Source organism: Triplophysa rosa, linkage group LG15, assembly GCF_024868665.1.
Source record: "Triplophysa rosa linkage group LG15, Trosa_1v2, whole genome shotgun sequence".
Classification (NCBI taxonomy): Eukaryota; Metazoa; Chordata; class Actinopteri; order Cypriniformes; family Nemacheilidae; genus Triplophysa; species Triplophysa rosa.
In genome coordinates, this window is record NC_079904.1 from 6,620,210 (window position 1) to 6,639,985 (window position 19,776).

The window sequence follows — 19,776 nt, forward strand, 5'->3', positions numbered from 1 at the left end:
ACATGTGTGTCACTTCCCTCCATTTATTGAATTACATCAGAGTCAGGTTAATATAGTAAAGTATGCATAGTGGCCCATTTATCCATTCTTTGACTGACTTTCCACCTTAAATACCTGTGTGCAAAAAGATTCTTGTTGCTTGTAGTGATATCCACAGTAGAATACCTTATCAAATGAGCGAGAAACATAATACAACCATGAAACATGAGGTATGAACATTCATGACATGCAAAACTGTACAAAGGATTACAAAGAATATCTTAAGAAACAAAAAACAATTGGGATGTGAATGACGGCATATAAATACTATACTGTATGTAAGAAAGGCTGCCGAAATTCAAAGGCGTATTGTTTTTGTTGCAGGTTTGTATTCAAACTTTTATTCTCAGATGATTTCCATTCGTGATGGCAACTACAGTCATGAAAATATTGCGAAAGGTGTTATTTCATATGCTTTTGCTTAGTACAGATGGAATTGTATTGGATATTGAGCTGAGAGACGATTTATAGTTAACCTTCATGAATGATCAAAAATGTTGATAATTACAGTGAAACTTTTTGTGGAATAAACAAAACAGATTCTATCAGTGATTTTAGTGCAGAAATCAAGACGTGTAGGAGAATTGTTGGAAACTCGGGTTTCTCAAAATTCATAATAAAATGCTGCAAGAATATAAAGAAGATGGGGGAAATATTTGTGCTGGTTAGACTTCTGTCATTTCTAAAGGCTTAAAAAAATCTTTTTTAATAGATGATATTGACCCGGCCACAAAAAGCAACTTGAAACACTATGAAACTTAAATTTCAGCTCTGTAGAGGCATTGTGGGATCATCTAGAAAGGTTATAGGAGGCTTTTGATTAAGTTATTCTTAAGCAGAATTTTCCAACTGTATAACCTCAGATAATTTCTGTAATATTGTTTTATGGTTGAGATTAGTCTTACATTTAATAGCAGTGGTGAATGTTTCAATGCTTAACAAGGTAAATTTACTGTTATCCAGTCTTTTTAAATAAGTTAGAAACATTTTTCCATAGAAAAAGCCAAGCTATGTGGGCGAAGCATGACTCTATTTCACATACTGTAACATTAGATGAAACCATGAATCCAGGGAGAAAATGAAATGCCTTTTGTTTGTCTGCAAATACTCAAATTACACCTTGGAACAAGTTCCACCGTTTGGACTGAATAGCTCCAGACTGTAGAAACACGATATTTGTGTGCATTTTTGGACATTCTTGCTGACATTTGGACAGTTTCGGTCAAGACATATATTGCTATCATGAAACATGAATTGAGCAACACTGAGGCCTGAGATGATGCAGCTTTTATGGTTAAAGCACAGTTGTTGTGAAACAGCTTGGCCTGGGTCTCACAAATATCTTAAAAAGTAAAAGAAAGCGTAAAGGAAATTACAAAAGGCAGTATTGTCTCAAATCAAAGTAAAATAGTCTAAAAGAACTGACACAACTGAAGTTTCTTTTTTTAAATGGTATTGTATAATATACGTATATTAAAATAATTCTTTAAAAATAAAAGCAATGAGATTTTCCACTCTACAATATTTCCTTATTATATATTATATTATACTTTAACCTATGTACATTACGGTGACGTGTTTTCACAGGTCATGTTGGTTTTCGGGAGGTTTAGATTACATGGAGACAAATGATGGATTCCAGGATGTCGTCCAAGAATTACAGAAAGCTTCTATAAATCCCTACAAATCTAGAACAGAAGCAACAGAATTCGGCTGTCTCTCATCTATTTGGCTGAAATAACAAACAAATCACTGCACACATCACTTGCAAAAGCAAATAAAAAATATACATCATTGCATTTTTTCCAGGTAAATTATTCCAGGACTGTATAACTGAAACAATTTCTATAAGGTCCATGAGGAGCGAATTGAGGAATTTGATAGTATTTCCACGTTGAAATGGCTGAATGATAGATAGATAAATAAATAAAAGTTCACCCCTAACCCAGTCTATATACAAACAACTGTCACAATAAAATCCATAACTTCTGTTAGCAGTAGTGTCTGCCATTGGGAGGTCTGAAGCCATTTGGCGTCCAGTTTAGCTTTGCGGAGTCGTATCCATTTCAAAGTCCTAATCACGCTGTCATACACATCCACACAAATTCTCAATCCCCCTTGCTCATAGTGGTGTGGTCCTTGTATAATCCTCAGTGGTGATCCTTTATGCAAATGAAATGGGAGGGGACTGTTGTGCAATTGTATGGAAGGGGGAGAAGCACTGTGACAGGTAGACCCGGAGAGAATGTTTGTGATTGGTTCATCGGCGAGTCCATCATGTCTCCCACCCTGCGCGGTCTGTGCTCTCCAGCGAGAGGGACTTGGTCTTGTGCGGAGAGGAGGGGCTTGGAGGACTGCTGAAGGTGGAGCTGTTGGATGCAGTGGAGTGCCGTGGCGAATCGGAGTCCTGAAAAAGAGGGAAAACATGTCATGGCTGAAAATGTTGCATTGAAAAGTTTGACAAGAGACTTTCTGTAATCGTAAAAATATAACGGTACTACGATAATACTGTATATCCCTAAAGGTTTCTTTTAAAACACACACGAATGACATGACAATACATGCAAGTCCAAATACTGTGAGGCTCAAATGATACGTAATGACGTGGAATCTGACATTTTGCAAATTTGCAAAAGAAAATGACTTTGTAACCATGGCATGTTTAGTTCGTAAAAGTAAAAAAATTACTGTAAAAAAATGTACTTCTGTAAGACAGAGAGTTTGAAGCAACTTATAGCAGGTTTTATAGTTCAATGGTCAAAAGATCTTATTATATCCTCTTGCACTTCTCTTACTGGACTCCGCCATGCATACAAAGCATAAAAAGTGAATGTGGTGCTTCATTAGTCCAGCAATGTTTTTGAGGACACGGCACAATAAAATAATGAATAATGAAATAAATGGGGCTCTTCCTCAAAAACATACTCATGGTCAGTGGTTCACAGCTAGGAAATACTGCAAAATACGACATTAAATCTTACTTTATGGCCTGAAACATACTCTACGTAAGTACACAAATGTGTCTAGGTAGGTGTTTGTTTGGAGCATAACAATTGGTTTTCTTGGTACAGACTGAACCATAATACTACTAAAGTTTGCATAAATGTATGCATTTGGAGGGTAACTTTTATTCAAATGATTCAAAGAAATTCCTTTTTGATTTAGAATTATAAAAAATATTTGTGAAGAAAAATAAAGGTAACTATCATCATGGTGAGCAATGAAATCCCACAGTAACGTGTTGAAGCAACCGTTCACCTTCAAAATAAAAATTCTGTTATCACTTACTCACCCTGTTGCCATTTTAAACCTGTGTGATTTTCTGCAAAACACCAAAAAAGATATAAAAAAAGTTGGTAACCAAAAACCATTGGTCCCCATTGACTTCAATTGTATGGACATAAAACCAATGCAAGTCAATGGGGACCAACGTTTTTTTTGTTACCAACATTCTTTGAAATATTTTCTTTTGTGTTCTGCAGAAGAAAGAAAGTCATTTAGGTTTGAAATGACAAGAGGGCGTGTAAATAATGACAGAATTTTCATTTTGAAGGTGAACTATCCCTTTAAGTATGTATAAGGGCACCCAGCCTTCACTCCCTGCCTCCCACAAGGACCCTCATTTTTCTTTAATGAACAAAAGGAGTTGACCAGCAGGTGCGAAACATGCGGATGGATGCTTGATATTCAGATTCGAAGCTCTCCGCTTCACCAGAATCATCAACGGGCTTTTCAAGCTGTGGGCTTCAAAATGGGCATAAGATGGCAGTGGTTATTTAAAAAGCTCTCTGCGGGGGTGCATTGTACAGCAGGCGTGTGTGTGTTTCACTGCAAACATGTGGTTTTTACCTTCATCTTACTAAGCAGGGTCCTTAAAGCCCTTTTCAGATCGGGGGTCTTCTCCGAGGGCGATACGGCCTGCCACTGAGAAGAAAAGGGCAGGCTCAGTGCCAAAATGGCTTCCACACTTGCTGAAGGAGAATGGGGGACCAGGGGTGCAAAGCACAGCAATATGGGGGGATGACTGAGGGTAATATTGGTTTAACCAGCATGTTGTGGAATGGGGTGGCAGGCATAGACTGGCGTACGCATCGACAAAGCAAAGGGGGATGCTAAAAGCTAAATCTCATTTGCAGTTGGTATCTTTGGGGATGATGGCATTATAAGTGGTCCACATTTATGCCCCCTGCAGGCCTGATGGGAATGGGATGGGGTAGGGCAGGTATGAAAAATGTATGGTATTGAAGATAAGGTATAGAACATATTTAAGGAAGCCTCAAAATTAAATGTACGCTTATTTAAAGATAATCACCATGGAAACCGTGCCGTGTTGGTTGACAGTCCTACACACTTCTTTATTCAGCATTGATGTAATGATGAGGTAATGAAGATACCACCTGATTTCTCCTACATCATGCATGACTCACCTCTCTGTCAAACTGAGAAAGCGGAGCTTCGCCCATGTCCATGCCCCCGCCCGACGACAGCGAGCTCTCGGACGGTGATGTCATGGTCTGCCGCTTAGAGCTGTAGCTACTGCCCGACAGCTCCCTCCTTAGAGCGCTGCCATTTTGAGAGGAGGACCCTGAGAAACAGACAGAAAAGATGTTTTGGCAATATCAAGGTCATGGGTTCGATATCCAAGGAATGCATACTGATTAAAGTCGCTTTGGATAAAATATATAAGATAGATAAATGTTAATATAACATGTGGCGCTCCTCCAGAATAATAACAAATTTTGAGCACTTACGCATTCCTAGACCGCTGCTTGCACTCATGGATCTCCCAGGTTCAGCCCGGTTCTTGGTGATGGAGGGGATGCTGACGGATCCGCTGAATCCGGCTCGGTTGTCCTGGGCACGGACATTCTACAGGTCACATCAAAGAAACCACCACCACACACACACAACACAACACAACACACACACACATGCAATGAGTGGCATGAACATGGCTTGATGAAAACAAACAGAGATTGACAAATATAGAGATTTGGATGAAATCATGTTGCTGCTATCACATACAATATAGTGGCCACAGAATGTAATTGCATCATCTGATAAAATGTCAAGTAGAACTGATTTCAAAGAAATCCAAAGTCCAGTTTGTTAAGTAAAACATAGCTCAACATGTTAGGTTGAGTATTAAATGATAAAACATTACGGTAGAAGTGTTTATATACTTTCCGTTTTATCAAAGGTCAAAACCCACTATAAATCATCTTTGGCTCAGAAAAGTGTAGTTATAACAAAAAGTTGAGCATTAATTGTTTGCAAATGCAATTTAAATATAGAGTGCCTGTCATCTAATGCAATACAATTATTTCATATGTGATATAAGTGACCATTTTAAGTGCTGCCATACATTTACATTTATAAACTTTGGCATTTCATCTTTTGAACAAAAAACACAGCATACACATAGCTATGTTTACATGTACAAATACTACTTAATATTGAAACTATACAACAGCATACAGCATAAGATTTTAAACAGAGGTAAATCATGGCAAGTTAAAGATTGTGAAGGATTTGTGTCTAGAGTTATTAAAATGAACTGTTCAAACACTTGCTGGCGTCACTACTGTATGTGAGACATAAATGACCAGCACTGCACATAAACCAGTGGTTCTCAAACTGGGGGGGGCAAAGATTTTGTGGCATTTTTATGAAATATAGAAAGGTATCATGCATTTTATGCAATCAAACAGCAGAAAAATAAAACCACCATCCAATTGATGTTCCAGCATTGTACAACTGAACATTATAAGTTTTATTAAAATTCTAAATGTAAGATTATAAGTCTTTATTTTGGGGGGGCACAAAGCAATGCACTCAAAGGGGGCACTATAACCAAAAAGTTTGAGAACCACTGTCATAAACCAAAGGTTTGGGGAAAAGTGACTTAAAGGGGTCATATGACACGGCAATATGACAAATATTATCATTTGTTTTAGATGTAATGCAGTGTGTATACACGATTTAAGGTTAAAAAACGCTGTATTTTCCACATACCGTGCAGTTTGTATCTCCTCTTTGCCCCGCCTCTCTGAAACGCGCAGATTTTTAACAAAGCTCAAAGTGTGCTCAAAGCGAGGTGTGCTATGATTGGCCAGTTAACCAGTGCGTAGTGATTGGTCGAATACTGCAAGCGTGTGACGGAAATGTAACGCCTCTTGCTTTGAAACCTGATGTGCCAAATATGGTAATTGTACTGACAGGTACGCCCACCTTACTTGCGTATACATTTGGGCGGTCTTAGTCAAATCATATCACGAAGTGACGTAGATTTGTGGGGGTGTGGTTACACGAGGCGTTTCAGGCAGGTCCGGGTGAGCGTTCGCTTTTAGATAGAATGCATCTTTTGTTCACATACTTTAATTTTTGCAATTTTACGTGTCTAACACATGCATGGGCAACTTATAACACACCAAAGACACAGAAAATCACGTGTTCGTGCCATATGACCCCTTTAAGTGAACAGAAAAGCAAACAGCATGATGGGTTTGTACAAGCATACAGATGGACTTCATTCATCATTCTGAAAGGGCAGGTTCTCTCACCATGGGAAGATCTCTGAGGATCTGCATTCCGTCTCCGGGACCCATATGAGCCACGTGGTTAAAATTCGTAGGGTTTGAGATCAGCTTGTTTCTCTTCTCTGGGTCTCTCAGCATCTCTCTGTAATTGCACACAAACATACACAGCAGAGTTTCACAAGTTGAGACACTAAACCCAGATTTAAAAAGCTTCTATTTTTCTGATCAATCGATCACATCTGTTTAACAAGCAGAACAGATTTGACATCTATAGTATTTGACAAATGTATTAAAAATGACTCGCGTGTGTTTATCTGCCAAATACTACTGTCTGTAAATCTTATCACTCGAATCAGTTGTGAAATTAAATGACAGAAAGTGTTCTCCCTCACATCTATGATGACAGAATCCTGTCTAATGTTCAAAACTATCGTTGTATTATTTGGCAAAACAAACAAATCACTAATAAAAAAATATGAAATGTAGCACAGGAATAACACACTGTAAAGAGATGAGCAACAGTAAACCAAGATGACCTACATAGACATCTAACACAAGCGTTCACATGTGTGTGTGTGTGTGTGTGTGTCAGTCACCTTCTCTGCTGCAGTCTCTCCTCCTCAGGAATGCGAAATGAGAAGCGTCTCTTGTTGCTCATGCTGCGAACCATCTGCTTCCTGCTGTTGTCACACACTTCAGGCACCACCAGCTCATCCCCTTCTACACACACACACACACCTCAGATTTATTCATTATTACACAGCATCACTAAAGCACCAACTCAATAATATAATTTCATTGTGAAGTCTCTGCTGTTACCTGCAGTCTTGTTTCTGAAGTACATGAGTCGGACCGTCTCTAAGCCCAACAGATTCAAAGAGCCATCCGTGTTCAGAGGCCGCACCTGTGAGAAGACCGTTCAGTCATTACATTGCTAATTTATAAGAGTATCGTTATTTATTATTAAGAGTTTACGAAAACATACAGATACAGAGTCAAATATAGATGCCCGTTATGTATATTAATCTGGAACCTTTTTCAGAGAAATGGTCTGAATCCACTCTGTTGTATTCACGTCAAACACATCCACTGCATTTTCACTGTAAACTGACAGGTAGGGGGCGTTGTAGCCTGCAAGATATAAAACAAATACGTGTTCAACCAAACCGGATATTACATTTGTCTGTACGCGAACATATTCGGAGCAGAAGACATTTAACCCACCAGAGACATATGGTTGGATGTACTTTTATCATGGATGTGCTTTTGGAGCTTCAAAAACTTGGAAACCATTTAATGCCAGTGTAATATTTCATATTACTTTGATTATGTTTAGCCTAAGAGGGAAGTTGTATACACCTATGATGCCATAAGGGTCATTTTCATTTATGGTGAACCCCAGCAAACACAGAACGTTCCACTAACGTTAGTTTTTGGTTCCCTTTTGGTTGTTTTTTTTGAGAACCAAAAAATAACGTTCTAAGAACGTTCTTTTTCGGTTTTATTTTTTGCAACCAGAAAATAACGTTCCCAGAACGTTGCAGGCTGGTTTTTTTAAATAACCAGAAAATAACGTTCTGGGAACCAAAAACTATCGTTAGGGGAACGTTCTGGGAACCAAAAACTAACGTTAGGGGAACGTTCTGGGAACCAAAAATTGTTTGCTGGGACTATGCCTTTAAACAGGGAATGAACCGCCCACTTACACCGAAAGAGCAGTCTGACTGAAATCTAAAGTGACAAATGACGGAGCCTTTTACGGACAAGGTTATTAGGTACAAGGTATTATATCCCCAAAACAGACCACAATAAAAATATATATTAATGGCACAGGTGCTTATAAGGCGCTTCTGGACTCACAGCAGGCGGTGGGCGTCGCAGGCCACATTAGCTCTTGCTGGCGTGAACGTCGGCCCTGTGTGTCCACATACACAGCGATCTTGCTGAAGCAGAGCAGCATTTCTTTATTGGAGATTTCCACCGCACAAATTGCATCCAGGCTGTCAGTCCTTATAAAGGCCAGCGTGGGGTCATCTGGGTGGAGTAAGCTGACCGGAGGGGATTCCCCATACAAACTGTAGCGCATGAAACCAGACGGGTAGCCCACACACAAGCGCTGACTGAACAGTCCCATCCATTGAACTGCTCCTGGAGCCTGAAATAAAGAAAGAGCTTGTTGACGGTGCTGCGTGCGCTGACAAAGATCATATTTACTAATATTATAGTTACAAAAAAAGTTAAAATTGAGCAAATTTGGCAAATTATATGAAGTATCAGTAGCTGCAATAAAAAAGTCAAGAAGTTTGGAATGCTGTACTTGTATGTCCACCAGATGGCAGTGCCGAGACTTGCTCTTGTTTATCTCGAAGCAGGAGATCTGTCGCTTAATTACAAGGCAGACACAAGTGCTGTTGCGCACCACACCTGACACCAGCGCCTGACAGTTTTTTGTGTCCGCCACCTTGTTCTTGTCTACCTCCCGCCCGTCGAGAGCCATCATGGGCACCAGACACACTTGCCGGTTCCTCCCGGAGATCACGGCCAGCAGCTGCTCCGAGGGCATCAGTTCTATGTGCTGAACTTTCTTCACGTCACCCACACGGATGATTTCTGTAAGAAAGTCATTCAAATATGATGTAACGTAATGCTTGTTTATTATTATTATTATGCATTTGCCATTCAAGGTCACATGGAGTATTAATGGAGGATTTACCATCTTTGGTGACATGGATGACAAACAGGCCCTCCTCGTTGCCCAAAGCGACCCGTTCGTGATCTGTAGACAGAAGAAAAACATTGGTTAATCACTCGGCTTTGTTTTTCATACACCGCTCATGTTTTGTCTTTGTACCTATAATAGCAGCACTTTGGGTGGTTTTGATGAGAGGCAGCGTGCTGTCGTAGGCTTCTTTAGGCACGTAGACAAAACGCTCCTTGAGTTTGTTTTTCTTCAGGATGCGATGGAGTTCGTTCAGAGCAGACACCCATTTTGTCCTGTCCTGCTCGTGGTCGGCCAGCATCAGGATGCACATCTTCCGACCCGAGGTGGCGGCCATCTGGGATGCCGTTACCTGAGGAACAAAATGGAAAATAAGCAGCAGTACTGAAATAAAGCGACTGGTTCAAGAAGAGCGAAAACCTCTGCATGACATGCGTGTATGTTCCTACCCTGAGGATGCAGGGAATGTCTTTCTTGTTAGCATGGATGACATCAGACTCCAGAACAGAGCTTGCTGAAAACTCTTCATCCCTACAAAGGATACAAGAGAGTTAATATAAGCGAGTTAATAACTGAAACATTTAACTCTTTTAAAAACATTTTCTTGTTATTATTATGCAAGCGTTTTTATAAACCGCTTTACGACCCAATTGTTTATAAAAGAACCTCCCTCACCTCATGTCGATGACCTGGTTAACTATAACACCAGGCTGGGCACCTTTCCCTTCTCCCAGCTCATACAGGAAGAGTTTATAGTCGCACACCACTGCCCAGACTCTCTGCCAACCCTTTTTCACGCCCGTAGGCTTTGGCACCTGATAGAGACAGTCGCATCTTCATTACACGATACAACATTTCAAGCAAAGTTCAACGTTTTCCAATAAAGGCTGAGAGCATCTTAACAGCAGTAAACCTCAAAAATGTTTTAGATTCGAGTTCAATCATTCAAACAAACAATATAGAAACAAATGATAGATGTTTTAGGGGTTCCTACATAAAGACAAAATGAGAAAATGAGGCAATTCAGATTCCGTTTTCACATGTCAAATCTTACCCTTAGATGCCCCTCGTACGCAGTGCCAATGCCCCTCTGTGTGTCAATGCCCAGTTTGCCCCTTGTTTGGTCCGGTGGGACGGGGCATACAGAGGGCGCTTTATCAGCACAGGTGACATGACAGGAGAAGTTGCAGACTAGGGAGAAATGAAGGACATTGGCAGTGAGTTTTAAACAGCATTGTGTCAGAGAGGAATGCTGGGAGGGGGCACCTTTAAGAAATCAATATGAAACGACTACATGCTTTAATTTAGTTTGGGCTTGATATAGAAACAAGTAACAGCATAATATTCATGCTATAGTGCACAAAAGAAAGGACACACGAACATAAATAATGTATATAGTCATGAAATCAGACATTTCCCTGATGTGGAAACATCATACTGTGTCTCCCCTTACCTTCACATGTGCAGCCCTGTCGGATGAGCCCCACCATCAGAGATGTGCACTGATTACATTTGGTGGGAACAGTGAAGGACTTCACACTAAACTGATGTGCCTTGGGCTGTGGAGCGAAAAACATATAACATTATATGTTATAATAATAAACAATCTTGTATAGATGTCCTAAAGAAAGCACGACAGATGCCTACAATCTTATACCCACAATGCAAGTCTTGTTATATCAAAAGTATACCATAATTAGAGTTTGTTTTGTCCTGAAAATTCAACAAATGAACATTTTAGTTATTAAATAACTTTGACGTAATTGCAAAACATTAAGTGAATTAAATGCCATTTTTATTTGGAAAATAATAAGAATAATTGTTTTAAACTGGCATCAGTGCATTCAAAGCTATTGTAAAATATCAAATGCGCACACACACGTCATTGAATTAACTAAAATTAAAAATTTCATTCCAAAACAAACTGGACCAGCACTTGAACATTTGAAGATGTGACCTAAATCTTTCATGTTACCTTAGAATGTCCCAGACTTCCATATCCTGATCTGCCTGTTGGAGTCTGAAGACCACGTGTTGTGTGGTCCATCAGCTAGAAGAACATACCAACATATAAGCGCTTCCACGTTACACACTGTTGGATCATGTAAATAGTACCAATTTAATAAAGATTTTGCAATTAGAATGAACATGGTTTACATTGTGTAGACAGCAGAGAACTGGCCTGTTTAACAGAGCCTGATTTACGCTGAAATTCTCCATTAGGACCCATAAGACATTTTTCGTTCATTGTCATAGTCAAAATGACAATGGATTTTGCAAAATGACAATACATTTATTTTTGCATTTTTTATTTTGCAATATTTTTGCATAACTTTTTGATACCAAAATGTTTTCTGCAAAGCTGCTTTAAACCAATGTTTTCCCACACTGTGAAAAGCGCGACAGAAATGTAACTGAAATGAATTGAATTGAAATAAAGTTGTCATCATGAGAGTTGACAGGTAACAATGTACCTCAATAGGCTCCATGTCACTAGCGGTGGATGGGGACCGAGAGCGTGATATGCGACGAGATCTTGAATCTTCATCTCGTGATGGAGTGTTGGAAGGAGTGAACTCTGCAGAATCAAGCTAAAAAAGACCTAAATTAATTTGATCAATATTGTAACATGGGACAAACTATATCGCCACAACTATATGTCGCATGCACAGCATAACACATACATAACATTTCAGAGCGCTACACAAGACAAAAGCCTTTATCAGGAATTACACCCCACGCAGAACAAAGGCGATGGTAAAGCAAGGCTCCAAGACATTGGTAAAGGAATGAGAGATACCCACAACACCGAGACCACCCACCCACTACACATGCAAGACGAAATGAAGCACACAAACAGCCCAGAAAAACCACAAAGCCACGTAGCTGCATAGAAACAATTCGAGAAACCAGATTCACAATAAACTGTATGAAGATCTTTCATAAAAGTAATCTGTAATTTAAAGGGGTAATTCAATCGAAAATCTTAATGTGGTTGTAAAACCTCACATCGTTCCAATGGCTTTCTTCTGACCTCAGCTGTTGCTTTAGTCTCTCGTGCACGCTTTTGTATATTCAAATGTAGTGCCAAACAATAGGTAATAATACAACATACTATTCACCATCAATGATGACAAACCTGTAACCATGCATCATGCATTGAATTTGAATAGACTGCAACAAGTCGCTTTGGATAAAAGCGTCTGCCAAATGAATAAATGTAAAAAAAAATGTAAACAAATGTAACAAATAAGATTTGAGAGAATGCCCCATTCACACCAAGAACGATTACTATAAATAAATGAAAAAACATTTTAAATTCAAAAGAATAACATTAACATCACAAGTATAACGATTTTTTCCTATTCCTAATTTTTCCAGTTATGTCCAATTTTTTCATCTGATGAATGTTTAAACACACTTGGAAATGGATTTTGATTGGTTGTCAGGTTTAAAATGTGAAAATGCTGTGTGCCATAGAATAAACATAATGTTTATGTTCATTTGTGTGAATGCTAAAAAAATGTAAAGACTTTCCAAAGAAGGTGGGAAGTATTAGGGCTTAGTGCTTCTTTTTTAGGTGAACTACCCTTTTAAGTTAGTAGTTCTTAGATCTAAATATAGAGCCACAATAATTCTATGCCCACCCGTTTAAATGAGCTTTAAAAGTGTACTATAAAAGCTAATGGTATGGAAAATAACCACTATATTTAACTAATTAGTCCATATAATAACCCAGTTTATCAGTATATAATACTTCAAAAGTTTCCACCATCACATACAGTGAGGGAAATAAGTATTTGATCCCCTGCTGATTTTGTAAGTTTGCCTACTTACAAACAAATGAAGGGTCTATAATTTTTATGGTGGGTTTATTTTAACTGATAGACACAGAATATTAAAAAAAATCAGGGGAAAAAAATGTTATATAAAGGTTATAAATTGATTTGCATTTCAGTCAGTGAAATAAGTATTTGATCCCCTACCAACTAGCAAGAATTCTGGCTCCACAGATTGGTTATGTGCCTATATGGACCACAGATTAGTCCTGTCACTTTAAGAAAGTACTCCTAAATCAGCTTGTTATGTATATAAAAGATGCCTGCCAACAGAATCTGTATCTTCCAGTTCAACCTCTCCAACACCATGGTCCAGACCAAATAGGTTTTAAAGGATGTCAGCGACAAGATTGGAGACCTGCACAAACCTTGAATAGGCTACAGACAGAAGCTTGGTGAGAAGGAGACAACTGTTGGTGTGATTATTTGGAAATAGAAGATATACAAAATAACTATCAAATGCCCTTGTTCTGGAGCTCCCTGCAATATTTCCCCAATGGGGTAAAGATGATCATGAGAAATGTTAAAGATCAGCCCAGAACTACACGGAAGAAGCCTGTTAATGATTTCAAGACAGTTGGGAACACAGTTAGCAAGCAAAACATTGGTAACACATTGGTAACACGCTATGCCACAGTAGACTGAAATCCTGAAGCACCCGCAAGGTCCTCCTGCCCAAGAAGGCCCGCCTGGCTCGTCTTAAGTTTGACAATGAACATAAAAATGATTCAGAAAAGGCTTTGGCGAAAGTGCTGGCACTGCTGTGAGACCAAAATGGACTCCTGTGTTTGGAGGGAGAGAAATGCTGACTATGAGCCCAAGAACATCATGTCTACAGAGAAGCACAGTGTTGGAAACATTCTGCTTTAGGGCTTTTTCTCTGCTACAGGTATACAGGATGACTTCACCGCATTGAGGGGCTGAGGGACGGGCCCATGTACCGTAAAATCTTGGACGAGAACCTCCTCCCCTTAACTAGGTCACTGAAGATGGGTCATGGATGAGCCTTTAACATGACAAAGACGCAAAACATATTGCCAAGACAACCAAATAGTGGCTTAAGGAGAAGCACATTAAATGTCCTAGCCAGTCTCTAGACCCTAGTCCTATAGAACCTCTGTGAAGGAGGCTAAAACTCCAATTTGCTGAGCGACAGCCAAGAAACCTTAAAGATTGACAGAGGAGTGGACTAAATGTATCCGGACACATGTGCAAACCTGGTGACCAACTATCAGAAATGTCTGACCTCTGTGCTTGCCAACAAGGGTTTCTCCACAAAGTACAAAGTTATGTTTTGCTTGGGGATCAAATACTTATTTCACTGACTGAAATGCAAATCAATTTATAACCTTTATATAACATTTTTTTCCCCTGATTTTTTTTAATATTCTGTGTCTATCAGTTAAAATAAACCCACCATAAAAATTATAGACCCTTCATTTGTTTGTAAGTAGGCAAACTTACAAAATCAGCAGGGGATCAAATACTTATTTCCCTCACTGTAAATATAGGCACACAACAAAAAGATTGACCAACATTTGCATTTAAGTTGCATTTCCAAGGTTTCATGCACATATGACCACAATAAGAACTGCCACCCATGCACTGAGCAAAACAGGCCGTCACCCACGACACAATATGAGAGAAGGATTTTATTATAACACAGGACAAGAGTCTTACACGTCTGGTTTTGTGTCCTGGACCAAAAGAAGGTGACCGCTTCAGATAGAAAGAAGAGAGAGAGAGAAGAGGACAGTCAAACTTCATGTACAATGTGTGTTGGATAGGCAGGAGAAAGAGTAGGAAATGAGGGCTTGCAGGAGCACGTCAAATCTGTGGTTGGATATGGGCGTACCCCAAAAGAGTCAATTTATGTCAAAGAATGCAGAAGAGAAGTCACTATCACAACAGACTGGGATGGATTGCTACAAAAATAGGTTAGGACACAAAGTTTTACTTTGTGAATGCATCATTTTGGTCCTGTGTGTTTGAAAGGCAAGTTCGAGATAGAAAATGAAGTGCTTCACTGTGGCATGCAGAGTTGCGGCCTATGTTGTGTTTCAGATGGGTCATTTTTACTCTTTGACTAAAACTTTCATTTGAAACCACACACACTTTTCCATTTTTCTGCTAGGATACAAACAATTGAACCTGCTGCAGTGCTGTTTTTTATGCACAAAGACATTACACGACAACATGAAGGCAAACTTACATCATCCCAAAAATCAACTAAAGAAGATGAAGAGGATGAAAATGAGTCCTGATGGACATCAGAAGGAAAGAAAAAAACAAAACAATAACGGCACAAATTATGTCAGTAAATAAAACATAACACAATAAAAAGATTAGAAAGTAAGAAAGTTGAACTAATAGAATAATGATAATGAATAAAGAGAGAAGCAAAATGTAGATGCTCACAAGAAGAAATGTAAAACTTACATCAAACTGATCCAAAGCCGACGTGGGCGCATTGAGGAACGCCAAGAAGGAATTCTGGGAATCTTGATGCTTGACACCTACACAAGAAATTGCTCGTATTATTAAATGGTACCATGCCTTGCTAATTGTAAATGTTGGTCTTATTATATAACCCTCTGCAAATAGCATAAACAAGACTGGTCAAGTTTGTCAGGGTGGTCCCTTTGCTTTGTAGGGGTTTTAAGGCTTGTCAAGCTGGGAGACCAGCTGATTGATCAGCTAAACCAGCTTAAGACCAGCTTGGTCTGGCTTAGAGGCCATCAAGACCAGCAAACTGGAATGGGCTGCTTTTTTCAGCAGGGTTGGCGAGTAAAAAGTAACACTGAGCACTTTTATGTTGACGTTTGATCACCTCTCCTCATCCTCAGCTCCTCTATGTCTTTCCTCAGCCTTTCAATTTCAGCCATCAGCTCCTGGTTCCTATTATCAGATTCTTGCAATTTGCTGTAAGACAGAAATAACAGATAAGAAAACCGAGACATACATTCAGTTAAAGATCTATTCAACCAAAAAGAGAAACCAAAAAGTCAAATGAGCATTCGCTGGGCCTTGAACCGGTCATTCGTACCAATCTATCTATTATCAGCAGACTTGGGTAGGTGTGTGCGATCTCACCATTCGGTGGCAATGTTGGACGCTTTGACTTTGTTTAGCTCGTCCTGGATGGTCTGTTTGGCTCTGATCTCGGCATCCAGCGCAGACTGCAGCTCCAGACGGGCAGACATGTCCAGCTTAGCGAAGCGCCTCATCTTCCATGGCATGTCCTGACAAAGCCAGGGGGACCAACCACATCAGAAGAGCGGGAGGATGAGAATGAGTCTTTCATCTTTATCTGATATTTATATGCAGTCTTATAATATCTGTGGTGTCTCACCGTTCCTCTGGCTCCCAGGCTGGTGTTCCTCAGCCCTTCAAGTTCTTCTGTCATTTTTGTGGCCAGAGCTTGAAGGTACCCGCGAGCATCTTTCTCATCACTCACCCTGCAAAGAATTTTAAATCAAAGTCAAGATCCATGTAAACTATATAATCCATTACACACCATGTACAATACTATGTCAATACTAAACTATATTCAATGCTTCATTGACATTGTGGTGCGATGATATGTTATCATATATAATACACCAGCACAAAAAAGATTGCATTTGACAGACATTTTTATCCAACTTTTTTCCGACTTACAATTCAATGTAAACATTCTGTATACGTTTCCTTCAAACACATAGCCTTTGCTCTGCTATTGGAATGCTCTGCCAACTGAGCTACATGAACAGAAGATCTGTGCTTCTGTTTTTATGCAAAAACCGCACCTGAAGTGACAAGCGGCCATTAGAGGGCCCTACGTTCCAAATCCACACATGCAAATCCACACAGCCATGCAGACACAGGTGAAGGTTATCCTCGGGATTCTGTGATACCACATGGCTGCAGGTAGGGGGCTCCACTCACCACTGGATGATCTCAGTGATCTGGGCTTCCCAGTGGGCGACACTCTCCTGTTTATCAGTCAGTTCTCTCATCTCTTCCTCCAGCTGCTTGTGGCTACTCCTCAGCTCCTCAAGCGTAGAGTTCAACTGAAAAGAGAGATAGAGAATATAAAAAAAACCGGAAGTGGTACCGTGATGCTCAGGGGGTTGCTAAACGGCCGCGGAGGTGTTCTAAGTGGTAGTCGAAAGAACAATATGATCTTTTCTTACAAACCTATTTTTTAGCTTGCTCGGTCTTATTTTAATGCGATTTTAAACATACTTTTTTATTGTACTTAGTTGCTTTGTTCGCCTTGCTGAAAAGTGAACACCGTAAGAAAGTCAGGAAGCAACATACAGTACAGTAATATCCCGGCACTTCTGAACAATCCTCTGCGGCCCACCTTTATAGAAATGTGAATTTCTTCGGGCATTTCACATCCTGGTTTAAATCTTTCCAAATGCCATCATTCTTGCTTAGGTTCCTAAACTTCATCCAATCGGGCATTTGACATGACAGCTCTGGCCGACCGCACCATTGTTCTAAACGGCCTTTGTGTTTTGAGCCTCCAAGTATTTTCAAGAAATGAATAATGTTTAATATCCATGCCATAAAAATAAAAAGCCCTTTAATATCTGATATGTTCAAACTTGTAGAATTATTTGACTGGCTGATTCCGGTTTCCCCCCGGTCCAAAGAAAATAGTGGGTGAGCCAAGAAGCAATTTTGTGTGTAAGTGTGTATGAATGTGTGTGTGTGGTTACGATCCCTCTTTAGGAATGCTGGAGATTTGGGGTGAGTGCCAGGATAGAAGGGCTTTGAAGTATATTTTGTGATGAAAGAGACGTGGGTTATTGAATATTATAAACACTCTGAGAGTGAGATGTTACCTTCTCCACCTCAGTGGTAAGCTTCTTTTTCTCTTCTGTCAAATGGGCTCGCTCTCTTTCGTTCTTCTGTTTATACTCCGTCTCAAACTCTTCACGTTCAGTTTGGCTATACAAACACATCAATAACCATCAGAACAACAGAAGTGAAGTTTACAGCACTGCTACATTCTGCTACCATGAAACATGACGATATTTAATCCAAAGGATTAAAAGCAGAGTTTTGGTGTTTTAGTTCAACTTTGAAGCTGACTGTAATATGTTCTGCCTAACTTCCCGTGACGGGTTTAAAAGTAAAAAATGCAACAAAAGGTATTTAAATGCTAAGAAAACATGTACAATTTTACATTGTTTGCTTCCTTAGCTGTCGACTTAAGGGCCAATGACTGTTCACGGACCATTTAATGCATGTTACACACAGCAGCAAAGTTGTTTTTATGTTCACAGGCAGCAGCCTGGTCGTTTTTAAGGAAACTTATATGTTCTGCTTTGTTTTAGATACACTGTATGCTTGGTTGCTTTACATGTCAATCAAACAGCCACTTCCTGTCAAGGTAGGTGGTTCTTAGCTAAAATAAGCTGTAACATAGACCAGAAGTCAAAACTTGACAGGACCTGACTGCTACAGTAGGTACTAGCTGATTGTTCACAGCACAGGCTAAACAAAACAAATATATACTGTGGCATAATCACATAACTGTGTATGTCCACAGACGTACCTTTCTCTGCGAGTTTTCTCCAGTTTGTCTTTAAGCATGAGAATCTCTTTCTGGAGCGCGAGGTGTTGGCCCTCAGCATCACGGAGCTCCTTCTTCAGGGCCTTCAGCTCACCGCTGTGGTGCGTCTCCCGGCGACTCAACTCCTCCTCGTACTGCACGATCTTCTTCTCCAGCTCGGACCGGATGCGGATGAACTCCGGCTGGTGGTCCGAGCCTGCTGCTGCACTGGTGGGCCCGGCCTGTTTCAATTGCTGGAAAACGACCAAAACATACAGTATGAGTTAAACGTGCTCATAACTGAGCGGAAGAATGCTCACATCAATTTTACAATACATATTTCACAAAATTATTTTACAAAAGTAGCCTAGTCAAAATTCATATTTCTTTTTGTTTATTTGGTAACTATGCATAAAATTGCACAATGCACGATATGCGACCTAATAACCTTGTCGGGGTTTGAGTGTATGATATCCCATACCTGGTGGTCGCAATAATTGCTGGAACTTTTATAACAATATTGAATTGGATTACTAAAAGCAACTTATAAAAACTTAAGTTGTCCTCCTCATAAAGAGTTATACAACTTTGCTAAAAAAATGAATTCAAATATAAAAATTCAAATATAAAAAATGTAAATTATTTTTGAAGTTAACAACAGTATCAAACATTCAAATCAAAAAGCACAAAACTGTAGATACCAATTATAGAAACATTTTAACCAAGATATCGAAATAATATATTTATTATATTATATATAATATTTATATTATTTATCTAATATTTTCTGGGCACTTTTTTATTACAAATGAAAATAAAATATACAAAAAACTTATTTAAATAGTAAGGTTCTTCACTGTTTTTGAAATGTGCACTAGAAAAGCTGTAAATTAAGAGATTTTCATTTAATATTTAGTATTTCTAGATGTACTGTGGCCATTCCAGTTCAGTGTCTGTTTAATTTCAACATAATCAAACCTCAGGAGTGAAAAGTCATTCAACAGCAATGTGAAAGACTGACAGCATGACAAGACACATGAAAACTGTGATAAAATCGAGGTTATCACATAGAAAATATTTTGAACTTTTCCT

The 19,776-nt window shown here is 39.3% G+C and overlaps 1 protein-coding gene across 6 annotated transcripts in view; it reads right to left on the reverse strand.

Annotated features, from left to right (window-relative positions):
* Positions 1 to 3: 3 nt before the first annotated feature.
* The window catches only part of cdc42bpab (CDC42 binding protein kinase alpha (DMPK-like) b), a 48,019-nt gene continuing 28,246 nt past the window's right edge, over positions 4 to 19,776 (reverse strand). For 2 of the 6 annotated variants that reach the window (XM_057352273.1, XM_057352274.1), the window contains 25 exons: positions 18,688 to 18,938; positions 17,972 to 18,077; positions 17,064 to 17,188; positions 16,489 to 16,594; positions 16,230 to 16,378; positions 15,967 to 16,058; positions 15,576 to 15,652; positions 14,817 to 14,855; positions 11,772 to 11,888; positions 11,273 to 11,347; positions 10,751 to 10,856; positions 10,352 to 10,488; positions 9,973 to 10,112; positions 9,747 to 9,828; positions 9,430 to 9,649; positions 9,292 to 9,354; positions 8,896 to 9,188; positions 8,439 to 8,733; positions 7,612 to 7,709; positions 7,398 to 7,482; positions 7,175 to 7,298; positions 6,603 to 6,720; positions 4,791 to 4,908; positions 4,467 to 4,624; positions 4 to 2,446 (listed from right to left, as the gene is read on the reverse strand). In XM_057352273.1, coding sequence (XP_057208256.1) covers positions 2,315 to 2,446; positions 4,467 to 4,624; positions 4,791 to 4,908; positions 6,603 to 6,720; positions 7,175 to 7,298; positions 7,398 to 7,482; positions 7,612 to 7,709; positions 8,439 to 8,733; positions 8,896 to 9,188; positions 9,292 to 9,354; positions 9,430 to 9,649; positions 9,747 to 9,828; positions 9,973 to 10,112; positions 10,352 to 10,488; positions 10,751 to 10,856; positions 11,273 to 11,347; positions 11,772 to 11,888; positions 14,817 to 14,855; positions 15,576 to 15,652; positions 15,967 to 16,058; positions 16,230 to 16,378; positions 16,489 to 16,594; positions 17,064 to 17,188; positions 17,972 to 18,077; positions 18,688 to 18,938 — 3,306 coding nt within the window. In that variant the 3' untranslated portion in view covers positions 4 to 2,314. Of the gene's footprint in view, positions 2,447 to 3,888; positions 3,964 to 4,466; positions 4,625 to 4,790; positions 4,909 to 6,602; positions 6,721 to 7,174; positions 7,299 to 7,397; positions 7,483 to 7,611; positions 7,710 to 8,438; positions 8,734 to 8,895; positions 9,189 to 9,291; positions 9,355 to 9,429; positions 9,650 to 9,746; positions 9,829 to 9,972; positions 10,113 to 10,351; positions 10,489 to 10,750; positions 10,857 to 11,272; positions 11,348 to 11,771; positions 11,889 to 14,816; positions 14,856 to 15,575; positions 15,653 to 15,966; positions 16,059 to 16,229; positions 16,379 to 16,488; positions 16,595 to 17,063; positions 17,189 to 17,971; positions 18,078 to 18,687; positions 18,939 to 19,776 lie in introns of all 6 variants that reach the window. The other 4 variants (XM_057352270.1, XM_057352269.1, XM_057352271.1 and 1 more) reach the window with 4 other exon arrangements.